This window comes from Colossoma macropomum, unplaced genomic scaffold (assembly GCF_904425465.1).
Source record: "Colossoma macropomum unplaced genomic scaffold, Colossoma_macropomum, whole genome shotgun sequence".
NCBI lineage: Eukaryota > Metazoa > Chordata > Actinopteri > Characiformes > Serrasalmidae > Colossoma > Colossoma macropomum.
Window position 1 is genome coordinate 2,390,277 of NW_023494794.1, and position 22,426 is coordinate 2,412,702.

At 38.2% G+C, this 22,426-nt stretch overlaps 1 protein-coding gene across 1 annotated transcript in view; it reads left to right on the forward strand.

Moving 5' to 3' along the window:
- The window catches only part of LOC118814320 (double C2-like domain-containing protein beta), a 125,793-nt gene extending 103,752 nt beyond the window's left edge, over positions 1-22,041 (forward strand). The window contains exons 5-9 of the mRNA XM_036579867.1: positions 1,050-1,176; positions 11,239-11,396; positions 18,649-18,730; positions 19,666-19,762; positions 19,951-22,041. Coding sequence (XP_036435760.1) covers positions 1,050-1,176; positions 11,239-11,396; positions 18,649-18,730; positions 19,666-19,762; positions 19,951-20,087 — 601 coding nt within the window. The 3' untranslated portion in view covers positions 20,088-22,041. The remainder of the gene's footprint in view (positions 1-1,049; positions 1,177-11,238; positions 11,397-18,648; positions 18,731-19,665; positions 19,763-19,950) is intronic.
- Positions 22,042-22,426: the final 385 nt, after the last annotated feature.

Sequence of the window (22,426 nt, forward strand, 5' to 3'; positions counted from 1 at the left end):
TTTCTGTTCTTTATGAACAATTATCCGCATCCAGCCAAATGTAATTATCATCTGTGCAAAAGGAAAACAGGTGTCTTTCCCCCCACATCAGTTGGCCCTACTTGATACAGCAGACAGCACAGAAATCTCATTTCACACTGAGCAAGTTTGATGCAAATGAAAGGTTTACACTAAAAAGATAATATGGCATAACTTCACTGCCTGAGGCAAGTATCTGTGGCACGTAGCTGTTCAGCCACTGTGTATTGGATTCAAATTAGCAAAAACTTTCTCCTTGGCCAGCCGGGATCAGATTTTGCTCTACAAGTTTATGAAAGCTTCAGGACAAGAGAACATTTCGTGCAATAAGTAGCAAAGTGAAACAGACAGTGAGATTAAATCCTTCTTGTATTACAGTGGTTAAACTCACAAAGCAGGATATATCAGCAAGCTTGATAAGCCAAAAGTGAGACCTGGCCAATACTAACGTCTTTCAACTCTTCTTTTATTGGACAGGCCTGACTTTAGACTTAAGTTGTCTGGTTAAGTAAGTTTTGTAAGTGGTTTGTAAGTGAAATCTCTCTTGACCAATAAAAACTCTGATTCTAAGTAAATCATAAATCCTGGTTTGTCAAACATGCCCTGGTCCTTTTGACTTGCTTGCTCAGCTGCAAAGAGGAAAGTTCAGTTTGCCTCTGGTTTTGTAGATCATACACATTTCCATCTAAAAATATTCCATCAACATTATTGAATTAAAAAAACCATAGTTCATCATAAAGGGACCTCCAAAACAGGCAGAAAGCTCTGGTGAGAAAGGGTTGATGGTAGGGCACGATTTCAGTAAGAGAAATTGGATTAACAGATCCATGAAAATTTGGCCCCGATGAGTGCTGGATCCCGGTGGCTGCCACACTGCCCTGTTTAAGTACACCTAATTACATTATTGACTTCCAATATCCTCATCTCTGCCTCTTTTTCTCCTACTTGTAACTCTAATGAGTCTTTTGATCCTCCTTCCCCACCGACTCATCTAATCTCGCCCCTGTGGTTACTGTTGTCGTTCTTTGCAGGATTTCAGTGTGTGACGAGGACAAATTCCGCCACAACGAATTCATCGGAGAGACACGGATCCCCCTGAAGAAGCTCAAGCCCAACCAGACCAAGAACTTCTACAACTGCCTGGAGAAGCAGCTGCCTGTGAGTAATCTGCAGTCATTGAACCAATCAGAGACGTTGTGCAATGCTGCCTTCTTGTGTTATCAGAATTATCGTTAATGTGGCACTTAAAGCTTCACTTGGGAGCTTCAGAAACCATTCTGATACCCGAATTTATGACTTTTTACTGACTTTATCCTTTTATCTTAGCTGAGGAAAGAATTGTTTTAGTCGTTTAAGGTTATTCCTTATTTTTCCAAATCCTCTCAATCCCCTACGTTTCCGACGACAAAGCTCTTGAATGCAAAGGCACAAGTGCAGACGCTTATAAAAACAGCATCAGAGGAGAACAGCTTGTTTATCGCTACAGATCATACAATCATGCAAGCTGCCTTTAGAGGATGGAAGAATGAAGGCGGATTACAAAGATGCATATCAGATGCTGAATTGATTATTGTCGCTCCTAAAATTGCATATCAGTTCAGCCTAATTAGAAATCGATCACTGTTTGTACCCCCTAAAAAAGCAACATGCGTATATCAAACAGCACATCTTAAACATGGTTCACTTTGAATCAGTATTTTTTTGTATTGATTAGGATGCAAGAATGTTTGACCTGAGTTCATGTTTATTTGTGTTGTCTAGGCCCCTGTTTACTCTGCAATATTTTTTGGCAATGCGTTTTCTTTCTGTTGTTTGATGTTTTAGGTTTTTGTGATACATGTAGTAATATTTAAAAAGCAATAAAGTGTATCAAAATAAATAAATGCCAATTGCAGCTAAATCCAGCAGTGGAAATGGTGCATTTAGACACGGAATTAAGGCAGTAATTCAGTATTCTGGTTAACTCGAGCTTAACTAGAGCTTCTTCTGTACTATATCACTACTATACTACATTGTCATATATCACATTGCAGTTGTGATATGACTTGCAATGTATTAAAACACATGGGTGAACCTCTGATGACATTTCACAAGGTCCCTTCAAAAACGTCCCTATTTTATCTTCAATAATGTATAAAGACATTTGAAAGCAATCACTGTTGATGTATAATGCACTTTGTCAAAAACACATTTTAATTCTTTAACAAAAGGTGGCGTTAATTAATGAAAGTGACATTTAATGTGTTGTGAAACTAAACCCTCCATATCTTCTGTGATTAACAAACGATATATTGTGCAATGTCGTGAAAGACACCTTAACAGTCGCCCAACTAAAGAGTGCTTTCTTTAGCCTCTGCCGCAGATTATGCCAAGCTACAGGTACACACACGTACACACACTGAATAGATCCACAAATAAACCTTACTTTTATCAGTTAATGGAAAGGCACCCCTGCCCAGGCTTTCCTGAGTCTGCCGGTACATTGTACAGTGTCGGAATTATGTGAACAGGTTCCAGAGGCAATAAGCACAGCAGCATGAATGGATGAGGTGCGCATTTCCCCCTCAGCACGACATTATCTATATCTGCGGCCTATTCTCTGGCTCTCAGAGTACCCCTCTTATTAAACCAGAGTCATTCACGTCCCATATCAGAAAATGCTAAATGAACCCAATTCATCAAAGGCCTGTAACTGTTGCAGGTTATGAGTTGCTCCTTTCTTTTGTTGCTCGTTTTTAGCTGAGAATCCCTTTCAAATCCACTTAGGCACATATGCAAAAGCCAGTGCTCTATCTTCAGGTGTTTAAAGTCTTTTAAAGAGGAATTCTGCCATTTTCTCTCAGACAGCCTTTATAAGGGCATCATGAATATATCATTTTAGCAAAGACGTTTTCCAAAATGATCAGATCAACCAGCAGTGTTGAATTTAGTCACTTAGTCTTGGAGAGGCTTTAGTCCCATGGTCTATCCATGGAATTGCGATAGTGAAATTCCATGGACAGACCAAAAAACAAACAGGATTTTAAGCTTATGCATGTTTATTATCGCTATAATAAGTGTGCCTGGCATAGAGGTGTAGTATGAGAAAAGCACTTTTTGACAGATTCATTTCACTGAATACTCCATATACGTTTTGTAAAGCAGTATCTTGTATGGTGTTATTATGTATGGTGAATGGTGGCTTTCCAAGAGTAGCAATGATGTGGAGTTCTGGTTTTAATACTGGATTAGTGTAAAGTTGGGGTGAACGTTTTCTAGTTTTTCCATTGTTCATTTCGACCTAAAGTATTGACTGATGAGTTAAAATATAGCTGAAGTGATGTACTTTTGCAGCCCCCCTTGTGGCCATTCTGCTAGCAAAATAGAAATGACAGTTAATCTATTCAAATAAATTATTCTTCCTGTAACTGTTAGCAGATTAACTAGGACACTGTTGACTGTGGGTCAAATGTTATAACTCTGTGTTGAGCTGCTGGTAAGCAATAAGGGGTGAAAGAGGAGGGCTGAGAAACTCCTGCTATAGAAAGTAGACAAAACATTTTCATCATACAAATATATTTCTTCAACGTTATTAAGAGAAAATGCATAGTTCAAATGTGGGACTTCAAAACAGGCAGGAGTGGCATTTTATGGCTACTGTGAAAAAGGATTGATTGATTTTCCCCATTTTTCTACTAAATGATCTGCTCATAACATTACAGTAGAAGCAAAGCAACAGTATCTACTTTGTTTTCCTCATTTGGTCATTTATAGGCACTTTAGTAGTTAACACAGAAGCTAACCAATTTGATTGTTGCCTGATGACCTGTTACCTGCTTGTACATCCATGTCCCTCCCTCAAAATGAAACAACTTTCAGTAGTCTTTCAGAACAGAAGTGTTCTGTCTTATGTTAAATGGGGAACAAAACTGCAGCACTGTAGGTTTTACTCTTTGTGGCTTACAGGCTGTATGATGACAAACTGGGTTTGACAAAAAAAGAAGCTTATGCTTCAGTAAATATGTGAAATGACTTCAAAGAAACACTGTGCAGCGTATTTCATTTCAGCCACAAGAAGTAAGTGGAGTATGTTTAGAAGTATGTGAAAGGTCGGAGGTTCTACAGCTCTTGATTACTTGGCTCAGGAGCATTGGGAGCTGAAATGAAAGTAAATTGTGAACTTGCAGAGGGATCTAGAGGACTGATATTTATCCTTGATACAAGCTGAATAGGGTTTCTATGAGGAAGGAAAGCTCATGCTAAGCATTCCACCAATCCACCTGCAACAGATAGAGTTGATAAGGGTACTTAAGGGTAAAAAGGGAAATAGTGGATTCTTTCCTTTAATGACACAAACAAGTACTTTAGAGCAGGGGAGTCAAACTTAACCACTAAAAGGGCCATGTTTAAGATCTCACCAAATCTATGGGCCAAAGAAAGGCCAGATGTATCTCTGTCACTTTCTGTTGCCTCAGCTGTCTGTACAACTCTCCATATTTGTCACTGTGTTTTGTATTCTTTCATTATGGCCACGCCATCTCCGCAAACGACACAGATAGGTTTGTCCTTATTAGAAGTGAAAAGGTATTTGAGCTCTTACCTGTCTTGAAATCCCCTGTGTTCACTGTCCACTTCTCTTTTGGTAATTTTTTTAGCTACCTAGGTGGTTTCTTAGGTAGCTAGCTGTTTATATTGGTTGGACTGCTGAAACGCAGCTATGGTGGTTGGTGATATGACTGGTGTGGTGGAGTTGTGGTGTAACTGCTGTCCCATGGATTGTTGTTGGGGGAAGGGGGTTGGCACGCACATCACATTGCAGTCCATGCTGGGGATTATAGTGCAGCTTATTTTGTGAAACAGTCTAATATTAACAGAAAATTCTAATTATGTTGCAGGCCGGATAGGATTGTGCCACGGGCCTGACATTTGACACATGAGCTTTAGAGGATTCTGGAATAACTCATTATAAGTTCAAATTACTCTTTTTCTTCACCCAAGCATCTACTAAATTTCCTGAATTACACATAAATATAAAGGTGTCAAAAAGGCTGCCATAGAAGAACCACTTCTAGTTCTCTAAAGAACCTTTCAATGGGTTGTTCTTTAGCCTCTTTCTGCAGACTCGTGGCCATTCTGTCAGCAGACTAGAAATTGACGCTGATATTTTGGCCACACTTTATTTGGATGGTCCCCTGTAGATGATCTACAGATACTTAAATCATTAACAGACTTTCTGGTGATGTTCAGTTGATTATCAACAACATTATGGTTAGGATGAGGATTAAGAGTAGGTGTAGGTTTTTTCTTGAGGTTAGGGTTAGGTTTAGGGTTAGGGATAGATTTAATAAAATCTTTCACACTGAATTTGTTTTTAGTTGAAAGTTACTTAAAGACAGACTGAGCATTTACAAGCATCTACAGTGGACCATCCGAATAACACTCAACTTCAAGCTCAGTTGCATTTAATGGATATTTAGTTGAAAGCATCTACAATAGACCATCCAAATGATGTGTTACTGATATTTTTCGTTTATATAATCAAATAAAACATTTTTCCCTGTGACTCTGTTATCAGATTAACTAGGATGCGGTTGTCTCTCTGTGTGTGAAGTGTTGTGAAAGCTGCAGCTTTCTTCACATCCAAAAATTGTGTACAACTGCCCCAATAAAAATAGCGTTTAAAACTGTTATATTTATGTCTATACATAATTATTGACTCACCTACAAAGAAAAAAAACAGTTCGCTTCCGGTTTTAATTAATCATGCACTTTTCTGTGTAAATATATTCCATAAACTTTTAAAGAAAAAATATTACTTTAGATGAAGTTTAACAGAGGGACCTTCGAAACAAGTGGAAATTGCATTTTATGGTTACTGTGAAAAAGGTTTAAAGGACCTTTCTGTAAATGAGATGTGTGAGCCTGAGGGACCTTTTTAAGGTTATGAGAACCTTGTTCTATACGGATTGAATTTTTTCCTAGGACCATGGGTTCTATTCAGGAACCTTTATTTTTGAGAGTGTCACTGTAGACAGCACTGCAAATATCAAAACTGTTGCATTACATTTCCAGTAGTGTGAAAAAGAAAGAATGTGTGGAGGGAAGCAAGTCGATACACTTCATCACAACGCCAGGCGAACCATTTCAGCCTTGACAGAGAGGCAGACAAGGCTTCGCAAGCAAGGTCAAAGTGTCAGGCTGATCCAAGACCTGTCGGACTGGGCAGCGTTAATGAAAAGGGGCTGATGAGATACCTTTACTCGCACACTCGAAGTGTAGATTTGATGTGACACTACTTAGCAATACCTGACTGTGTTATGTTTGACTAGCACTATCCTGAACACTATGAGATTTGATGAGTTTGGAGGTTTGGCTCATATGGAGAGCTGCTCATACGGTTGAGCTTTCATAACTGTTTTTGAAGTCAGCTGTTATTATGTTATCCAGCTCAAGACATAAGGATTTTATACAAGCAAAATGTTGGTCAAAATCTGGACATTTTTACAAATTGCTAATTACTTCTGCACTTATTACTCCTGGGGAAAAGTAATCTCAGTACTCACTACTTTATTTCTATATTACTCTCTAAAACCTACTTACATTTATACCAACTTGAATTGAAACTTTATTTAGCAAGAAACCGCCAATCACAGTAAACATCATTTAAAAGGCATGTCACTGTCCCTGCTTTTGAACGTTTGATTAAAGTGATGAATGGCTAATGCTGTTTGAAAGCCTAGAAACTAGCCGTTAAAATAAGCCATTAAAATCTTAAAGAATAATATATTAAGCTTACAGATCATGAAATTTTAGCTAACAGGTAATTGGTATATCAATAATTGCAATTAACAATTTAATAGTCTTTTCTTGTTTGTTGTTTTAAACTATTAAAGTTGTCACTTTGTCAGTTTGCTAGCTGTTTATAGTAGCAAACACTGGTTGTACTGTTGGATCAATACTGCACACTCTCACAAATGTCTACACTTGCACAGATTTATGTGTAGAGTTAAGCTAAGATATATATTCCTCACCAGATTCTGCTAGCAAACATGCTAAAAACGTTAGAATTAGCTATATAATGCCTCAGTGAATGTATTTATCATTTATTCACCTCGACTCAATACACCCAATTCACATTTTGTTTGTTGCAGCATAATATTACTGTGAAATCTAAAGACTGTGGAAAATGATTGCAGTCAGCTTAGGTTGCGATCATCTCAAATAATTGTGATCATCTCAAATTATTGCAGTTAGGCAATTATGTAATAATTGTAACAGGCCGTCTTACAGAGCTGTTTCTAAATGAAAATAAGTCTGACCAAAGCCCAATCTCAGGATCCCATCAAAATGAATTGTTCAGGTGTTTAAATTACCTTTTTTCAATGTGCTTTCAAGTATAGTTGGAAAGGAAAACTTTTAAATCATTGCTTAGACAAAGCCTGCTGGTCAAACCAAGAAATATTCTTTCATGAACATCACAAGTGTTGAACAATAATAGCCAAAAGTAGCCTATTAGTAAATGGTGGTTTTATGTTAATGGAACTTGCAGGTAGTGTTTCTTATCTAACTGAAAAATAACAGTGAAATCATTACTCAAAATCTTTCAAAAAAGGACAGAAGTCCTCAAACTGTGGAGCAACTGTTTCTGATTGAGACTTATTATGACATGAGTTTAAAAGCCAGTCGCTTACAAGCACATACTCAGAATATTACTGCTTGTTAAACTATTATGTCCATATCTGGCATTGTAAATTTTTTTTCTTACTTTACCTAAAGAAATCCATTAGTCAAACCATATGGTTAAAAAGAGAGATTTAAATCCATTTTTTAATTTGGTCACACAAGATTAATCAGTAGAATCAGTGGGAAATCCAAATTGTGAACAGTAACCAAATTGTTGTACAGTATGCATACAGAGTACAGACTACAATAGTGAAGCTGTTACAAATGCTCACTCTGATACATACAGAGACCTTCCTTCTGTTGCATACATTTTGTTTTATTCCTTAATTTCAAGGGAAATGTGGTTATATCTGCCTTTTAATCTACGTTTCTTCTTTGATAGTGTGACGTCTTAATGCTTGTCTTGCATTCATTTTGGTATGTAAAGAACACGATCTACCAGATTTGAAAATTTGTACATTTTTTTTTGTCACAATCAGTGCTGAGGGTAACACTGTTTAAGGTTTACAGTTACAGTAACAGGCTACAGGTGACACATTACACTTACTGACTTCATAAGAATTTTGTTACTTGCATTGCTCATGTGCCTCTAAGAAAACAGTGTTATGTAAAAATGTAAGTTTCCACTGGATTGATTATTCATTTGTGTGCAAATGTGCCAGTGCAGAAAGTGCCATAAACAAAACCAGCAATCTGTTGAAGCAGCTAATTACGCTAATATGAAACTGATGGATAAGGTCCCTGTGCCGAAAAAGAGTGAAACTCAACATCACCTACACAGATCTCACCCACTCACTGATCAGGAACATCTTTAAGCTTTACATAGTTTCTCGATGTATTGCTATTAGTACATTAAGTATTACACATTAAGTAAGATAATAACCCTTATAAAGGGTTTACAAATAGTTTAAAATCTGTTTATTATCGGTTATTAGTAGGGTAATAAACACCTTATAACACATAAATAAAAATAGAAATGGTAATCTATTGCTTGCCAAAAAGTGAGTCCACATTCATCTGCACTGTTAAAGCTCAGACCTTGCTGGTCACTTATCTTACTTCTCTGTCAGTCAGTATACCTGTAAGCTTCATTTTAAGGTGTTTAAGGTGTCCGAATTAATAACAATTAATAAACTAGTTTCATACCATTGGTAAACCCTTTATAAGGGTAGTTTTAGTGTAAAGTGGTACCATTAAAAGCAAAACTTTCAGTTTATCCCTTCTGCTGTGTGATTTATTTTTACACTGTAATTCTGTCTCATGTTTGTTGGGGTGAATGTTGTCCACGAAAAAAGGGGACCTGATGGAACTTTAACCTGCCGACTGATCTGGGATCTGCTTTTAGAGCTGAGTCTGGCTTCTGAAGCAGCCGCCAGCTGGCTGACGAGCATGAGCTGTTTGTTTGGTGGGGAAAAGTGTGTGTGCATGTGTGCGTACGGGCCTCCGGAGGGGACGGAAATGAGACAGCGCTGCCGTGGGTGATGACTGGAGACGCCTCCTCCACAGCTAATTAACTTCATGCTTGATGGACTGGGGTGGCTCGACAAAGTTCAGAAAAGAAACCGAACGCAGTCTGAGCTCAGACTCAACAGTTGGGCTCCAACTCAGCTGGGATTCTGTTGCCGCTGCAGTGCTGCAAAGAAAAAGAAAAAAAAAGCACGTCTAGACGACAAGATGATTCTGCGGAGGTGATTACTAACTACACAGGAAACTTAATCAGACAAACTAATCACTGGGAAATGGGGGATTGTACTTATTGGGATTTTGTGCTGTGGTGTGCGTTCTGCTTGCACGGCTGCCTGAGAAGTCATTACTCCGTTCATTTGACTTCACTTTTTTTAACCGCAGTGGCTACTTTTTCATCTTTTTTCCAGTTACGCCCTTCTCAAGAAAGCATAATACACAACAAAGAAATAAAACAAAATGAACAGGTTGAACCTGTTGTTTTCATAAGGCAGACTGTAGATGCCTCATAATCTCTGAGCTGTTTTAGGAGTAGTTTGATGAAAAAGTTCATGTACACATTTTCCTCTTACCACAAATTTCATTGATCAGCCATGAGATGTTTGGTGTCTGAAATTGTTCTTTTAGTTTTGCAGTATTTACTCTATTTTTGCATATATGTTACACTAAATCGTTTAAGATACAATCATTTAAAAACAAAATATAAGACAAAAGTAAACAAAAGCAAACACAAAACACATTTTTATTGAAGGAAAAACATTTTGCAACACTTGTCACCTACTGAAAGAGCAATTGACCCCTAAACTTAATAACTTATTGTGCCACATTTAGCAGCAACACCTGCAACCAAATGCTTCCTAGAACTGGTGATCATTCTTTCACTTCACATCACTGTCTTTCACTTTTACTTCACATCACTGTGGAGGAATTTTGGCTCACTCATCAGAATTGCTTTAACTCTGCCACATTGGGGGGGCTTCCGACCTAAACTGCCAGTATAAAGTCCTGTATCTCAATGGGGTTGAATTCAGGATGTTGACTAGGCCAATCCAGAACCTTAATATTGTTTATTTTGAGCTATTTAAAGGTGGACTTGCTCATGTGCTTCAGATTGTTGTCATGCTGCATAACCCAGTTGTGCTTGAGTTTCTGATCATGGACTGGCAGAATTCGTAGTTCCATTAATTGTGGTGTCCAGGCCCTGAAGCAGCTAAGCATTTCCACACCATCAGACTAGAAATACCATGTTTGACTGTTGGTATGTTGTTCTTATTGTGGAATGCATTACGCCAGATGTAAAAAGACCACTGTCTTTCAGAAAGTTCCACTTTTGACTCATCAGTCGCAGAAGAAGAGGCTTGGAGATCATCAAGGTGTTGTTGGCAAATGTGAGATGAGCCTTTCTGTTCCTCTTGGTCAGCAGTTATTTTCTCCTTGCAACTCTCCCTTGGATGCCATTTCTGCATCTTTCAAGTGGAATCATGATTGCTGACCTTATCTGAGGTGAACAAGGCCTGCAGTTCCTTGGATGTTCCTCTTGGTTCTTTGGTGGTTTGCTGGATGTTCGCTGTACTCTTGGAGAAATTTTCATAGGCCAGCTACTTCTGAAAAGGTTCACCACCACCAAGTTTTCTCTTTTTTTTCTGTCTTGAGACAGTAACTCTCACTGTGGTTAGCTGGAGTCTCAGGGCCTCAGAAATGGTTTTGTAACCCTTTCCAAATTGATATATTTAAAAAAAAAACTCTTTCTAGTCTCTTCCGGAATTTCTTTTGATTGCAGCATAGTGCGCTGTTTGTTGAGATGTTTTAGCCTTTTTCATGTTGCTGGAATGGTTCTATTTAAGTGATGTTAGATTTTACAAATCTGGCAGTGATCAAGCCTTTGATCCCAATTATCAACTCAATTTGTTCAGTTGGTTGATTGAAGAGTAAACTTACTGTTTTGCATTGTTATTATTGGATTACTTGTTTGTTTTTTTCCTTATGTAATTGAAATCATCATTTAAAAAAAAAGTCTTTTGACTGAGCTACTTCTTTAAAGGACAAACAATTTCAAGCATAATATAAGCTTTCACTGTTATATGCTCTCTGCAGATTGACAAGACGGACGACAAGTCTCTAGAGGAGCGAGGCCGGATCATGATCTCGCTGAAGTACAGCTCGCAGAAGTGCGGCCTGGTGGTGGGCATCATCCGCTGCGCTCACCTCGCAGCCATGGACGCCAACGGCTTCTCCGACCCCTATGTCAAAACGTAAATGCAGAGTCGTATTTGTCGATACAGAATGTAAATCAAACGTAAATGTAATTCATTAAATAACTAATTATAATTAACGTTGGATGCATATACTTAAGCCCCTGCCCCTTTCTCTCAAAATCATTAGTGCCTTTTTGATGGACTCTAAATGCTTAATATGCCACTGTGTAAAACTTAAATTATCCCTGGAAGGCAGGCACAGTTTGGTTGCATCTTTACTTTTATAAAATGCCTTTTGAACACCAGCCTGATTGCACACACAGTGATGCTTTCAGTTTACGTCATACGACAGCATAACTGACTACCTGACTAGTTCCTAATGATCTGAGAGTTCTGCTTGGCTCATATCGCTGCAACATATGAAATAAAAATGCTGGTCCTACACCATTGAGTGATTTATAGACCAGCAATAGTATCGTCAACTCTATTCTGTAACAGACTGGTAGCCAGTGTAAGGATGTCAGAATGGGGGTGATGTGTTCTTTTCTTTTACTCATAGTGAGACTCTGGCAGCTGCATTTTAAATCATCTGAAGCTGTCTGACATTTTGGGTGACATGTTTGTCTTACTTCCAAGCTTTTCTGTCTAGCTAACTGTTGCCATCACACAGTGTTTAGGCACAGGTTTGCTTTTGGAGTAAAGCAGAGTAAAGTGGTTAAATGAATGGTTCGGCAAAAAATCGAATTTATGCAATTTTCCAGATTATGCCAGATGTAGTCAATCGGCTAAGGCATGGAGTCCAAATCTGCTTCTTTAGTTTAGAACTGGAGCAACAAGCCTAACATTTGCAACAAACACTAGAACTCAAAAGTCACCCAAATAACCCAAATTCTGCAAAACTTCATGCAAATATACATCACCAAAACATCATTCCACCCACTCAAACCATATCATTAAAGTTGTCGAACTAGCTGGTGAGGTTTAGGAGGCAGAATGACTTACTGTGAGCTATAAAAATGAACAAAACTGCTAGAAGCCGACGTTCTTTTAGTTTTTCCTTCAGAAATACATAAACAAAGATTTTCCCTGACATGTGTAGTTATTTAAGGGTCTTCACCAAGATAACATGACATAATGCAGTTTAAAAATAAACTTGTTTTACTGTCAAAAATAGTACTTGGAACAAAAATACAACAAAATATATTAAGGTTTTGATGAATAAGAGTCAAATGTATAAAAATACAAAAGTTTTTAAAAATATCAGATAAACTATAGAGTACTACTGCTAATTAACATTTAAGGAAATAGTATGTTTGTGTGTTGTGTGGGCCGGCCAAGTGAGCAAAATAATCAAGCACAACTGTGTTTTCCTCTTGGGAAAAATAAGGGTGAAATGACACACTATGCATTTGAAAGACGAGCTAGATAACTTCATTTGGCTACTGAGCCGTTTGATATTTGTTCAGCTCACGTTTATTTATGTGTCCCCTCTGGTTTAATAATGTCCAATGCACTGTAACTACACACATGCGTGTCATAGATACATTTACCATTGCCTTATTTAGGCAGAATAAGTTCAACACTGTAGTTTAACTGCTCATTAGCGTTAGTTGTTTTCCACACACAGCAACAGGTAGCTTTGTGGGTACCCTAATTTAGCAATGAACAGTGTTATAAGCCACTGTAAGTGATGTTGCCAGAAAATTTTTAAAGTGACAAGCGAGGGAGAAAAGATGGGACCACTGTTTGTTTACTCACTATGACTGCCACAGTTTTATAAATAAGTCTACAATCAAGTCGACGCTTCAAACTACACCACTCAACTACCATAACGTTAAACACAGACTAATTTTGAGGTTTGCCTGACAGCGCGAGCTTTTGTGTTACTTCAGCAAAAGTAGGCATGGCTGATATGAATGTTGCCAGGCTTGTTTAGGCTAAGAGGAGAAGTGATGGGGATATTTTTATTATTAAATGTTCAAGTAAAGTTTTTCATGTGAACTTGAATTTCACGTGAATGCAGATGATCTCTGTTGTAGGATACTCTGCTCGACTCTACTTGGGTCTGCTGATTGTTGTGATTTGTGGCATTGCAAACACGCGTGTTGCCAACAGGGAAGTTGCAGAGTGTCCTCTGATGGACAGACTATGCAAAGACAACACTCATAACATGGTTGATAGTTTTTTTTTTGTCATAATTTCGGCCTTTATAAATGCCTGTTCATCTGCAATTACCTTATATCGACTGATAATATTGGGCTCTACTATGAACACGGTGACAAGTCTATGCGGCCTTAACTTTCAGGTTTGTATTTTTGCAGCCTGGGTGACTGTGTCTAGTGTCTGTTAGCAATGTTAGCCTTGTAGATCTGGTTCTAAATAAAGAAGCAAAGTTTGGGCTTCAGGCATGTCTTGGCTTATCAACTACACCTGGGTAAGTCGGAAGTCAGTTAAATTAGATTTCTCACCAACTATTCCTTGAAATGATGGTTGAATAAAGAGTTTGTAATTATTTAATTCATTTATTAGGATTAGGATACAGAGTATCACAATATTACAGTAAGTCTGACTGTAGTGGTCTTTCCATACTGAAGAAATATATGATAATGATATGAACTCTTCCAGAAGTGCCCCCACAAATTGCCCTTTTGAAACACCTCAGCCCCTGCCCTCATGAAACTCTTTGCACACCAATGGTAATTACGTAAACATGGGTAAATTTGTATATCAAAACTATAGCAAAATAACAGTAATAACTCTTGACTTAATTATCTGTTTTTCTGTTGTGTTGACATACACTCATTATTAAGGCCTTCAAGAGCCGGGTCAGTTGTGTTAGATTAGGTACAGTTAGGTTAGGGTAATAAATGTGCATGGGGTTCCTATGACTACAACTTAGTAAGTAATTGCACTGGTTGCAGTTTCTGATTCACAACAAGCTTGATATTCAGAGCACTGTGGCATCATCAAAGCAGTGAAACTCGTTGTTACACTGACAAATAAGCCTCCAAATCAGCATATTGGAGCTTATTCAGGGGGACAAAGAATGCGTATATTTAAAATCAAAGTCGGAAAGCCACAGTACAGAGTTCATTGGAGTTCTTTGATGTCAAAATATGTAGAAAACAGATCAATGGCAATGAATGGAGGCAATCAATAAGGAGCAATATTCTGAGGAGCTGTTCAAAACTCGATCCAGCTGCTCTGAGCTCAGCTTATGCCTGAAGCTGTACTCTTGGATAAACTAACAAGATGTTCAGCTTCTGAAATTAGCATGCAACCATCAGTGCCCAATTTACACCTGGGGGGATTCAGAGCGATGAGGCCAGAACTCTTCCCTCTCTAAGACACATGAAGCCATACAGGGCAAAATACGAATGGGACTCATCCGGACAATTATGAGTAATGAGTGAGAGAGGTTTTCCCTCTGCACTTAGACACTTCAGTGCATAATGGATTTATCGCTGTCTTCTGATGATGATTAACGTGAGCTGATCACAAAGTAAAGATGCCCCCAGCCTTTACTTTCTAATCTGTCATGACTTAAGTGTTCTCTCAAGTTATGGTGTTTGTCTATGTTTGTATGTACAGTATTGTACAAAATCAGAGACCACCCTTTTGTTTCCAGTCCAGTGGCTATTAAATACAAAATATTAATTTTTAGTGTCAAAAGGAGCAGAAAACATATTTAAGAGAAAATTACACAGAATCAGATTTTTCACTATTTATTGTGTCCACAATTTGCCTTCATTACAGCTTCCATTCTTTGCAGGAGACTTGCTTTCAGGATTTCAAAGAGATATTTTTCCATACCTCCATAGTTTAGTCTTTTCTCCTCTCTCTCAAAGATGAATGTCTTAAGTGCTGTTTATCTGATGGTAACAGTTTTGGTGGTCTACCAGGTCTCACACAGTTGTTAGGGACCCCATTTTATCTAGACCTTCTAATAATTTTTATAAGCTCCAATTTTGGAAACTCCTGTTTTTTTTTTACTTATTTTCCTTGGACTTTCTCCTTCCTTATGCAAGTGCAATATCTTATCTGATCTAAGAAATTTCTTCTGAAAAATGAATAACTGGTCTTTTTTTTTTTGCACAGTACTGTACACAATCAACAGAGAAACTTATAGACCCATACACACCATTTGATTGTCATGTGTTCCTCACGAGGGCAAAATGAGGACATTTTCATATCCTCACTGTCATATCAAAACCTTGACACTTTTTTTTATTCTTTTTTAATTTTTTGTTTATCATTTGAAAATGGCAAGTGACTCTTATATTGTGTGAAGATTTCACAACAAGTGGACTAAGAGAAGAGGTCAGAAATTACTTAAAAATCTTGTTAAATAAACTTATATTTCCATGTCCTGAAAAGCTACTATTTTGCAAATATGTTTCTTCTTCAGGCAGCAATAATATATTTTTATATTTTCTACACTCTCATGAAAACATGTTTATTTTTGTTGTTTTTAATGACCTCTGTATTTTCAGTCGTCAGTGTTTAATTTTAAATTTAGATGAAATAATGATCTCCGCACAGAGAAGTGATTAGGATTCTAATCCCCCTCAAATTCTACTTGCATCACATTCTGAAATACAGGGGGGATTACTGCCAGGCCTTTTTATGTGCTGGAATGTCCAAACATCAATCAATTAGCAAGCGCGTCAGTCAGATTATACCGTAGCATTAGACAATGTGGCAGCCTATTTACTTTTACAATGCTTTTAAACCAGTTAATCCTGTTTGTTTCTCAAGAAGAGCTTAGTCAAGTACTGCCTGTGAATTATTCAATTAAGGCTAGTATTTCTGTCTAAAACCAGAGATTTTATTTTTGTCATTACCATTACCTTATTCCCCACTCCTTGTTCATCCACTCTAGATTTCATTATTTCCAGCCTCTTAATGGCTCTGTTTGTGGATTTGCAGCGACAGTGGTTATTATAGCCTAGTTGAGCTGAGAGTGCCATTTCCCTGTTTTAAAAGTGGAAAATGAAATGTGGCCGACTTACAGGCGGAGCTGCGCTTTTGATGAAGAGATCGAGAGACCCCATTTGAAAATGTGGCGCAGTTCATTTGACCATGAGAACAGCTGAGTAATGGGGTGCGCCACAAGTGCAATTACAGCAGCAAATGAAAATTCTGGGGCTTGAGGGGGTAAAAGATGGACATCAGAAACGGGCGGTCTCAGTAAGTGATAGATAGGGAGATGAGCAGTATTGTTGTGTTTTCGCCGGTTTCTCTTTTCTGTGGCATATGTGTTTATTAAAACCACAGTGGTTGTGCTTTTCTCAGTGTACAGAGCTTTTCCAAGTATGCAGGCTCCTGAGAGCGAGGCCCCCTGTGGCTTATAGAAGAACTGTTCCACTTGCTAAAGTAATCTAATTCTCTCTCACTCAGACGGAGAATTCTCAATGTATAAAATGACTTTTTTGAAACACTGTGCTATATTAAAATTACTCACTAAAGGATAACGAAAGAAAGAAATGAAGGATAATAAGCAGATTGGACACTGAGTGGTAAATGAGCAATGAAAAGTGGCATTTTGTCTAATACTCTAATGCTTAATAATCGGTAGGCTGCCTGGAAAATGCTGAGCAAAAGCCAGTAGGCCCTCAGCTTTGCTGTCAGCAGGCCAACAGTGGCCTTTTGTGTAGAGCTGTCCAAGTAAGTTAGCAGTTAGCAGTAGCTTAGCATGCTACAGCTTCACACAGCAATACAAGTTTGATTCTGGCTCTCTGATGCTCAATAACATGAGTTTACAGGATTCAGATCTGAGGGAGTCGACCTGTGTTTGTTGTGTATGAAACCATTAGCTAAGCTAGTCTTGCTCCACTGTCCTTGTTAGCACTAGAGGCAAATGTTAGCTTGGCAGGCTAAAACGGCTTTCTACACCATAACACAGGCTCGCTGTCTTCAAGTTAAGTTGATAAAGACTCAAATCTGAGTAAATGAAGACCAGAGACTGGAATTGGTTATATTGTATACCATATTTAGCTTCTCTGTGCTGTCCTTAGCACTGTTCAACATTTAGCAGTTGTTGTTCAGTTTACAGGTTAATATTTATTGGCTGATGAATCAAAAATCTTGCTAGGTTATTTTCTGATTATTAAAGCAGGAAACCCCCTGGACAGGTCGCCAGTCCATCGCAAGGCAGCCATACAGACACATACAATCACACACTCCAGGGGCAGTTTAGTATCTTCACTTAGCCTGACTGCATGTGTTTGGACTGTGGGTAGAAACCTGAGCACCTGGAGGAAACCCACGCAGACATAGGGGAGAACATGCAAACTCCACACACAAAAGACTCTGGCCACCCGGCCTGGGAATCAACCCCAGATTCTTCTTGCTGCCCTCCCCTGCACCACCATGCAGTAGAATCTAACGTTAACCTAAATTTTAGATTAGATCAACTAATTAAGAATGTCAAATGAAAAATAATGAATATATCACATTTCAGGTTGTGAAGGATTCATGCTTCAAAAAACTCTTTCCGTGTGTGTACATGAGCGTCCCGATACAGATTTTAGAGGCTCTGGTCCAGTGCCACTTGTTCCCAAAAAAAAAAAAAAACGGTTCCCTTTTGAGCCACTTTCATTAATAGCTCCTGGGCCTTAATTGGGCAACAACACACCTCAATAACAGACAAACACTGAGGTGCGATTTAAACTGTGGGAGAAAGCTGACCTCGCAGCATGAAGCCTCTTTAATCAGCGTCTGTGGGCCAAATCTCTGTGTCTGGTGGCCTTTGTAGCAGAGAGAGACAGTCTCATTAGTGAAAGGACCGTGGGGGCAGCACCAGGGTCACCTGTTGCACCATCCTTGTTTACAGCAAACTGCAAAGGGAGTCTCTTCTCATATTTTTCTTAGCTTTTATGCAGCAGATTACATGTTCACTTCCTATGTGCCACTTGCTTCTGTTTAGCTTCCGCTGCTCCTAATGGTCAGACCATGAAATTGTATGCAGTGACAGTACCAGAGTGCCCTCAGGTGGACGTAGTAATTTTTACAAGACACTTAAACCGATGGGTGCTAGGCTTTGCTTGGTGAACTGTGTACAGCTCTATTCATCAGTGCATGAAAAGCCCATGGAAGAAAGACTTGAAAGATTATGTTCATATACAGTTGTATGCAACAGTTTGGGCACCCCTGGTCAGACTATAAGTGAAAATAACTGAGCACATCCTCTCCAGTGAAAACACTTCTGCATTTTAATATACAATTAATCAACAAAACATAATTTGGCCAGGGGTGTTCAAACTTTTTCATACCACTGTACTTGTGTGTTCTTCACAATTTATTTCAGATACTTGAAGCCGGATGAGAACAAAAAGTCAAAGCACAAGACTGCTGTAAAGAAGAAGACCCTTAATCCAGAGTTTAATGAGGTATTTTCCACAGCACTTTGATATCGTGATGTCTCACCAGAATGTTTCATCAGCGCTATTGTAGTCGTGTATCGGAGGCTCACTACAGGACAAACGGTAACATTTAAAGTTCGGACACACCTGATAGTATTATCTAAAGACTTAAGCTTACAAAGTTTCCAAGTTGTTTCTAAGAAATCTTTTAAAAAAATAAATGCCTATGTGTGAATTTATGCGCAAAAACAAACAATAATTCAGTTTAAACAGTTTTTTTAACAAGTACCTTTCATTTAGGACTTTTCATTTGAAAGTCAGACTTGAAAAATGTTATGTAAGAACTGTAATCATTATATCATCCTAATTACTGTGAGTTTCTCTTTAAAGGTTTCTCAGAGTTAATGCATTTCAGCCAGTCAGTTCACTTGTGATGAGGGCGGCTGGGGGTATAAACAACCCTGTTTTGGCAGAAGACCAATTTTTTGGACGTCATTGTAATCCCATATAAACTATGTCTAGTTTGGATGTATTCATTATTATTATAAAATGTGGAAAACAGTAAAAAGAAACCTGTTCTATGAGGTGGTGTGTCCAAAATCTAGACTGGTAATGTGTACCTTGTAGCTGTAGAATTGAAATTAACTTCAGTTTTCAACCTTTACTGCTGTTTGTTAATATCATTTCAGTAATATCATCAGGTTCATTCTACCTATTACCTATTATCTTTACAGTTGTATGCAAAGGTTTGTGCGCCCCTGGTCAAATTCCATGTTTTGTTGATTTTCTAAGCAAAAATAAGTAACACGCCTTAAAAAAGTGTAATTTGATTGGCAATATTCAAATTTTTGCATATAACTGTACACCATGTGTGGTAACGTATAAATAATAATTAGAATTTTACTGCCAGTGTTTTGTAATGGTGATAATTTTATCTTATTTTCTTTATCTCGTTTGTGTAGGAGTTCTTCTATGAGATTAAGTACGCTGAGCTCAGTAAGAAAACTCTCGAGGTGACTGTGTGGGACTATGACATTGGCAAATCCAATGACTTTATAGGTAAGTCACAACTAGCTTCATCTTGTGGTTTCTAGCGATTATATGATGGCTCCTACAAACACAGTCATTTGTGTGAAGTAATTTTTAACTTACATCACACAGCTGCAGCATCTTGGAACAGCCTGGTCTCAGGCTCATTTAGTGACTCAAATTGAAGTTTTAATGCACTTTCTTCACCCTTCATCCAGGTGGAGTTTCTCTAGGCATCAACGCCAATGGAGAACGCCTGAAACACTGGTTCGACTGTCTGAAAAACAAAGACAAGAAAATTGAGCGCTGGCACACACTGACAAATGAACTACCTGGTTCAGGCTTCAATGATTGAAGAGAGCCAGGCCCTGAAGAGTTTCCTCCCTCTCCTCCACTTTCCGTGCAATGTCCACTTGAGCCCAGCCTTTGTTTGGCACCTCCAGCACTCCAGAGGTTTTACAGTTTGGAGATGAGTACCAAAACTACTGCACATGCTCCATCTCTATATGTCCCTTCCCTGGTGTTGACCTTGCTGTTTGATCCTGTGCTGTGGCTTTTGGGCTTATATAAGGGTCTTTGGTCAGCATATGTTTATTCAAACCTGTTGAATATGGAGAGGTGTGGCTCTCACCAATGGCACAGGATCCGTTTTGGACTGATCTCCTGTGTACAAACATTTAAACATACTGTTAGGCCTACTGTTCACTCTGCTCTTTCAGCTCTCTCTGACATTTAGTGTGTATTTGAGGATGTTGTTTACAAAAACCGTCGATGGATGTTGATACCACAAATGTATATAATGGCACCATGGGGGCTCAAAAGATGTATCGTTTTGAAAAGGCAGAACTGCTCAAGAGCTCTGGTCAAGAAACCATCTACTGTTTACTTCTAGAATACAGTTTGAAACTGATGCCTATCTGAAATATTTAGGGCAAAAAAAAATCTCGGTATGCCACAACACGATTGTGAGGATATTGCTGTTTTTCACTGGAATTGGCAACGAAAAAAATGACAGAAAATTGAATGGATTTGGGAGTTTTTAATTTCAGTTTATTCTCCAAGCATAGCAGTTTTAGTGTTTTTGTTGTGCTTTTAAACTCACGTAAGAACCCAGTGTCAGTGTTTATTGATGAATGTGTTTTAATTAGCCACCCTTTTCTACAGTAACTTTAAAAATGACAGCTGGAAGTGATGAAAAAGTGATGGACCATCGTCCACCCTGTTTACATATTAAGCAAACAAAAAAATGCCTACAGAACAGGAAAGACACTACAGGTAAGGGTCATTCATTACGGATTTGGTCCATTGATTTCCCTAGTTATTAGGGTCAGCGTACAGTAATGCTGGTGGAGATGCTCGCAGAACACTGTATGTACTAAGACAAGCCCCATATATAAAGATATACAAACCTGAGTTTGTGAAATGCCAATAGATACAGAAAGCAGTGGCTAGTTAATTTTGTTTGACTGCAATTAGTTGAAAACAGTTCAAAAACACAGTATTTGATTATTTACCTTATTTACCTTTACCTTTTTTTACCTTTACCTCATTGATTTGATACCTGCAACACAAAAAAAAGTTGACAGACACGTTTACCACTGTGTTTCATCGCATTCTTATCAAAACACTTATTAATTTGGTGACTGAAGACAACAGTTGATTCAGCTTTGAAAGCAGAATTTTTGTCTTTCAGCTGTGCGGCTGTACAGGCCTTTGTTGTTGTATTTTGTGTTCCATAATGCAGCACACATTTTCGCTGCGAGACAAGACTGGACTGTAGGCAGGCCAGTCTAGCACCCACATTCTCTGATTACGCAGCCATGCTGTTGTAACGTGCAAAATGTGCCTTTGCATTGCTGTGTTCAATAAGCATGGGCGTCCCTGAAAAAGATGTCATCTAGAAGGCAGCATATGTTGCTCTAAAATGTGTATATTTTTCAGTGTTAACCCCTTAAAATCCCAGCCTTATTATTCAGTAACTACAGGGACTTCAGTGCAAACTGGCTGAGCTATTCTTAGGTTATAGAAGTGTCGAATAGAACTTTGGCCATTTAAGGGGTTAATGATGCCATCACAGATGTGCAAGTTAGTCATGCCATGGGCACTGATACCTCCCATACCACAACAGACCCTAACTTTTGAACTTTATACTGGTAACAATCTGGATGGTCCTTTTCTGTGGCCCAGAGAACACAACGTCCATTATTTCAAATATGTCTCAAATTTTGATTCCTCAAACCACAATACACATTTCCACTCTGAATCAGTCCATTTCAGAGCTCGAGCAAGAGAAGCTTAACTTTTTTTGGAACATGTTGCCAGCATCAATTTCAGAATGAGCGCATATTTACAAAAAACAATTAAGTTAAGAAGGTAAAGCATGAAATATTTTGTCTTTGTACTGTTCTCGTTTAAATACATGGCAAAGTGGATTTACAAATCACTGCTTTCTGTTTTCTGCATTTGTATTTCACTTACTGTCTTAACTTTTTGGAATTTAGGATTGTATCATCATTTAGATTCATAATTAATTATTTTCTTTTAAATTGATCAACCATTTTTTAGTCAAAAGATGGTAGTTTCATTCATGTTTTGTTAATCTCACAATCTGCTAATAGTGCTGTCACAATATAAATACAGCAGTTTTAATTTGTATCAGCATGCAATCAGTGGTTTTGTTGTTTTACTAAATCA